Below are 6,292 nucleotides of genomic sequence, written 5' to 3'. Positions count from 1 at the left end.
TGTCAATACTGAGTTTTTATCTCTCGATCTCAAACCCTAAAAATATGACAAGCATTACAAACAAGAGTGTACACACGACTCCATAGCAGCCTAACTATCTCTAGCTTAGGAATGTACTACGGTGAACTAATTTTTATGCACGATCAACCTAATCTTTCTCAAGCTTCAAGTCAATCCTAAAAATCATGAATGAGGTCATGAATCTCAAACAAGCAATAAGCACGGAATCAATTCAAGCGATGGAGAAGAAGAACATGAAAAATACTTCAAACAATAAATAATAAATCCACAACCATATTCAAGCAAAGCTACGTCATCACCCTTAATGAGTTCAGTTCATGGCGACAAGAATAACAGAAACGCAAAATAAATAAAAACAAACCACGAAAACTAAATTAAAACAATAAAACATAAACGAGAGTGCGAATGAATAGAGATAGAAAGGAAAACGTTGAATTCGCAATTGTCAATCGCGAAGAACGGTAGTCTTCTTCTCCGGTTTCCTATTCTCTTCCAACAAGCCAAACAACTAATAAAAAACCTAAAAACAAAAAACTACTTTGAATTCTGTAAGTCTAATATATAGAGTATTTTGGTGTGTTTTTTGAGCCTTTGAAACCATTGGATTTGATCGAATGGTTGAGAAAACATCAAAAACGCAAAAATGGAAATTGTTGTTTTCGGAGCTCATGTCTTCGATTTTCTCATTGGCGCGGTGCGCTACCTTTTTTCCTAGCGCTCACCGTTTTTGAATCAGTCATAACTCCTAGCTCCGACGTCCGATTCTTGCAAATAAATATGGTTAGAAAGCTGAGAGAAAGCTCTATACAATGGTGGAAAGAATTATCCAGAATATTTGATAGAGAATCTCAAATTCATGCAGAAAAGGGCGTCGTGTTTCCTTTTCCACTCTACTTGCTCGAAAAGTCTTTGAATAACCTCAAAATTGCTCCGTAACGTCACGTGATGCTCTAAAAACCTCCTTAATACTCAAATACTTTCTAAAACCTGAAATCAACTCAAAACCACATTAAACCACACAAAATCACTTGAGAACGTGTGAATTCAAGTCGGAAAATATGAGTTTAACGCGTACAAAACACACCTTTCATTATTCTCACAACATTTTTTTCTCCAAATTTTGAAAGATTACAAACAATTCCTCCGTTGCAAAAAGATGAATATATATCACTAGCCATGAACGAAAATAGATTAGGCGGTGGTGGTGATCAATTGAGGACAAGCTTGGTCCTGGCATGGCCCTTGGAGACCTGATACTGCTCGGTGATGCCGAGGTGGGCCATGAGTAGCCACACGTGCGTGAGTAACTCGCCTCCCTTCCGGAGCTGCTGCACGTGGCAGCTCCGGTTGCAGCGGCTGGCGGCGTACGACACCATCTCCACCCACACGTGGCTCACCACCTCCCACATCTTCCCTTCCTCCCACTCCACTGACCTCAGGTCCTTCGCCAGCTTGCACGCATCGAATAGCACCGACTTGCTCTTGTCGCCCTTCACTTCCACCGGAGGCACGTCCGTGCTCACCTCCATCAGAGCTGCTCGAGCGTCCTTCTTCCGATCCCTTCCTCTGAAGAACTCGTTCCCCTCGGCTCTCGTGTCCTGCAACCTGATCTGACCTATCCCCTCCGGCAGCATCGCCGGCCTCATCACCATCAAGTACATCATATACTCCGACAGAATCTTGCTGTTCGTCCTCGCTACGCTCACCTGGCCGTCTCTGCTGTGGTAGCAGAGGTCGGTGGCGATGTGCCACAGAAGGACGCTCTGGTCTAACTCCGACTCCACCATGCTCCACCCGAGCGTCTTCTGGCAATTCTCTTCCTTCAGCACCGACCCGATCCTTTGGTTTCGGACCTCATCGTAGCTGCTGAACCCCGGGTCGAATCGCATCGACCTACTTTTCAGCCGTGTGTAGATCAGCTCCTTCAGCTCCTTGGGGATCCTCGGCATCTCCTTGTACCGGGTCTTCTCCATAAATTCGTACAAGCGAATCCGTTTCTGGAGGTACTTCCACTTCGTCGGCTTGCTTTCACTGCACATGCTTATCAGGTTGAACTGCGCGATCCTGTTTGACCACCTGTCCCGCTTCGGTGGGCACACCTTTGACACTACATTGTACATGTGAACCGCGGCCGTGTTGTTCCGGCTGCTCAGCCACAACATCGCTCGATCCGAACACGCCACCAAAGCCAAGGCGTAGATCTCGATGGCGATAGCTCCGACGAGCAGAAGGTAGGTGATCCCCACGTCGAGTCCCTTGTACGGCGTCTTGTCGACACCAGTGAAGAAAAAAAACGCGACGAGGGTGGACGGGAAGCTGACGAGGCGGATGACGCCACCCCGGGGAGAAAAGATCACGGCGGACTTGGTGTAGAAGACGTCGTAGACAAAGCCGAGCTCGATCTCAATGACCTTGAAGACGTCGTAGCAGGTGCTTGACTGGAAGAATAACCGGCTGTTCACCATGTCGCTGCGGCTGAGGATGAGGTCCGCAAAGAGCTGCCTAAAGACGTCAAAGAAGCTCTTCGCGCGACTCAGGTATTCGTCGCCGAGGAGGTCGTTGCCGGTTGTCGGTACTGAGCTGACAACATGCTCGCTGTCCTTGGGGGACTCGAACATCGTGCTCGAAGAAACCTGGAAACCTTCGAGCCTCTTGCAGTGGTACTCAGCCATGAAGCGGGCGTAGTTCGGCCCCGGCTCCGGCGGGGTCAGCATCGACTCCCTGAAGTACTTGCTGCTCGCCCCCCTCAGAACCACAGTCCGCTCGCTGATTTTTAGGAAACCGGCCACGAACACTGGGGCCGCGAGTTTGAGTGTGTACGCTACGGTCAAGGAACGCAGCACAATGTAGAGCGCTATTAAGACCTATAGGGACAAAGCCACACGAATTAATAAGGGACACACTTAAATTAGAGTCCTTAATCCGACTTAACCAAAAAAATTTGATAAAAGTAAAATGTAAAGTGTCAAGTTTGTCTTTGCAGATTTAATTATAATCAAAATCGAAAAAATTGAATTTGAGTACAATACTCTCAGACACTGAAAAAAGTCCCCCAAAATAATATAAAGAAAACTAGGGTAAAGTCTTTGCGTAATGTTTTACAAAATAAGCTGCAAATTAAGCTCTACAAGGTTATTATTTAGTTCGAGCCAACGTTGGAGCCAAAAATCACACACCAGAAATCACCGGTCCAAAGGGGGTGGCTAAAAAAAATGTAGAAGGCAAATTCTTTTTTCACATATATAAGATCAGACAAAAATTAACGTTCGAGAAGTTGATGATATTATTTTGCATGAAACTATTAGTATAATTTGTATTTGTAGGAAGCACTAATTTTTAATTTTATTATAAAAATTACAAAAAGTAGGGAAACAAATTAGTAATTTATTTTACAAATAAAATAGAATGGACTATAAAAAAAAAAAAATAACGGGAGCCAGCCATAACTAAAGGTGAACGTAAGGTAAATATTGATTAATTTCAGTTAGGTTAACCGACATTACCTTAAACTAACCCAAAAAAAAAAAAAAGAGTGTTTATTTTTTATTCGGTTAAAAAACAATTTAAAAAAAAAAAAAAAAAAAAAAACTGGTTAACAGGAAGTGCACCTTTAGCCACAACACCAATCCATAAGGGACGAATTGAGAAAAGTAGGGATATGTTAAATCAGAAGAGAAAATAAATTAAGATAATTAAGCCCCAGCTTGGGCGGGTGACCTGGACAAAGAGCGTGGCAAAATGCCTCCACCAGAGTTCGTTATCTTCGAGGGAATAGGCGGTGATGGTGTCGGGCCCGCCGAGGTGCAAGAGGAGGAAAGGCGCCCAGAGAGCCGTTAACGTGTGCTCCGGCTTCGTGAAATCCTCTTTGGCGTCTCCAGCGCCGAGCAACTGTCCGAGTCCAACCATTGCCACCCAATCTGCAAGCAAATACGAACACCACACCACAAATCTGAACGACTTCCTGCCCGATTTCTTCCTCTTGTTTCCCAGCGCGATGAGGATCGCTTGGGACGCAAGACTCCCCAACACCACCACCCTGATCTCCCATTCGCTCCAGAACTCCTTCAGCTCCTGCGGCAGTATCAGTACCATCTTCTTTACAGATCGCAGAACCAATAACCACGATGTTCTTGGTGAATGACTGTTCAGAGTGTTATAGCTACTTATTAATTACTGGCTCACTTCTTGGTTAAGAGAGAGAGAGATATGGCAAATCAATGGACCAGGTCAACGTTGTAAAATTTGCTTTTTCTTTCATATATATATATATATATATATATACTAGTTTTATAATGATTTTAGCATATTATAAATGATAATAGCAAGTAAAATTTGTAGAGGTTAATTTGTGCAATCAAGATTCGTAAACAGTGGGCACCAAAGAAATCGACAATTAAGAAAAAACCCTTAAAAATCATGAACGAATAATAAAATGTAAAAAATTTATTTTGTACATTGATTAGACTTTCATGGGTAAATAAGACGTGGGTTCGCTTTCCAATGAAATATGGAGACACATATATATGGTGAAGGGAAATAAATATCAAAGAAAAAAAGAAAAAGAATTTGATAAATGAAATATAAAATTAACATACCCTCAAAATAATGTATGTTATTGATAAAGTATAATATAATATCAGTAATTATGATTATAAAATACATAAAAAAATTATAAAAAATATATTGATGAGAGAGAGAGGAAAAAAAATATACATAAAAAAATTTACAAAATAGATTGAAAAAAAAAAATAGTATAATTAAGAAAAAACCCTTAAAAATCATGAACGAATAATAAAATGTAAAAAATTTATTTTGTACATTGATTAGACTTTTTTGGGTAAATAAGACTTGCATTCGCTTTTCAATGAAATATGGAGACACATATAAGGTGAAATGAAATAAATATAAAAAAGAAAAAGAAATAGAATTTAATAAAGAAAATATAAAACTAACATACAATCAAAATAATGTATGTTATTGATATAGTATAATATAGTATCAATAATTATGATTATAAAATACATAAAAAAAATTATACAAAATATATTGATGAGAGAATGAGAAAAAAAATAATATAAATAAAAAAAAATTACAAAATAGAAAAAAACTAAAAAAAAAAAACAAAACAAAAAACGAAAGGCGAAGAAAAAAAACGGAAAGGCAAATGCAAAGAAAACAAAAAAAACAACCCCGAAAGGCAAATGCAAAGGAAAAAAAAAACGGAAAGGCAAAGGAAAAAAAAAAAAAAAAAAAAAAAAAAAAAAAACGGAAAGGCAAAGGCAAAGAAAAAAAAAGGCCGTCACGTGTCGCCGCCTGGCAACGCCACGTGGCGGCCTGAGGATGAAAGTTGGGGGAGATGTTTTGTTTATTAACTATGTTATAGATAGATAGATATATATATATATATATATATATATATATATATATATATATATATATATATATTGACGGTAAAAATACTAAAAAGTTTCGATTCAGTAGATTTTAATACTCAATCTTTAAAAATTACGGAAACATCACTACTCTGAACGTTAAAGTTAAATGTAATTCCACGTGTAAAAATCTAGTAATTTTGATAATAATAAAAAATAATCATTTATTTTTATTATGTTTTTATATTAAAAAAATAAAATATCTCTATATACAAAGGATTACAAACACACGCATATATATTGCCTTAAAAAATGAAAACATATAAGTTAATTACAATGATGGGTTTTGTTTAATCAAATTGTTAAGCCGTTTTTTGGATTTAACATTTGAATACACGTGTTGTGCCTGGAATAGTCACGTGCCTATTATTAGATGGGCCCAAAATTACTCTCAAAGATTCCAAATGGCTCAAAGAAGTTTAGGACAAGGCTCAAAGCGTCCGAGAGCTTCAGATCATGAATCTTTGAATGAACATGAAAATCGATTTCTCAAGCTCTTTAACACTTTTAGAGAGGTAATATAATTTGGCTTGGTTAGCCTTTGTTTATGAGAAAAAGTATTTGAGAGAGAGTAATTATTTTTTCTCCCATTCTAGAGAGAGTAGAAGTAGATTATTTCTCTTTTGTGTTTGATTTTCTCTTTTTGTGTGATATTGTATGAGTTTGGTAGCCTTGTTTTGGTTCTCTTTGTTTGATTCAAATGTGTTTTTGTGAGGGAAAATAACTAGAAAATTTGGCATAATTTTGATCATGGTGGCCTCGATATCTTGATGGCTCGCACTAGTACAAAAAAGACTTTTCGCACCTATATTCGCACCCAATTATGACTTTTTCATTTG

At 38.6% G+C, this 6,292-nt stretch overlaps 1 protein-coding gene across 1 annotated transcript; it reads right to left on the bottom strand.

Annotated features, from left to right (window-relative positions):
• Window positions 1–672: 672 nt before the first annotated feature.
• Window positions 673–4,208, bottom strand: LOC149385688 (uncharacterized). The gene is made up of 2 exons (XM_089625061.1): window positions 3,739–4,208; window positions 673–2,885 (listed from the first exon to the last, which is right to left on the bottom strand). The coding sequence occupies exons 1-2, from the start codon at window positions 4,111–4,113 to the stop codon at window positions 1,230–1,232; spliced, it is 2,031 nt and encodes a 676-aa protein (XP_089481187.1). The 5' UTR covers window positions 4,114–4,208; the 3' UTR covers window positions 673–1,229.
• Between the last annotated feature and the right edge of the window lie 2,084 nt (window positions 4,209–6,292).

The sequence above is a fragment of the Urtica dioica genome, chromosome 9 (genome assembly GCF_054948205.1).
Source record: "Urtica dioica subsp. dioica isolate 48M chromosome 9, U.dioica_male_clone48M_v1_H2, whole genome shotgun sequence".
Lineage (NCBI taxonomy): Eukaryota > Viridiplantae > Streptophyta > Magnoliopsida > Rosales > Urticaceae > Urtica > Urtica dioica.
This window is presented reverse-complemented; position numbering and strand designations above follow the sequence as displayed.

Excerpts from the sequence above, each read along its gene's own strand:
- LOC149385688 (XM_089625061.1), bottom strand. The coding sequence starts at position 4,113 with ATGGTACTGATACTGCCGCAGGAGCTGAAGGAGTTCTGGAGCGAATGG. Across the intron at positions 2,886-3,738 it reads TTGCCACGCTCTTTGTCCAG|GTCTTAATAGCGCTCTACAT; the intron begins GTCACCCGCCCA and ends TTGTCCCTATAG.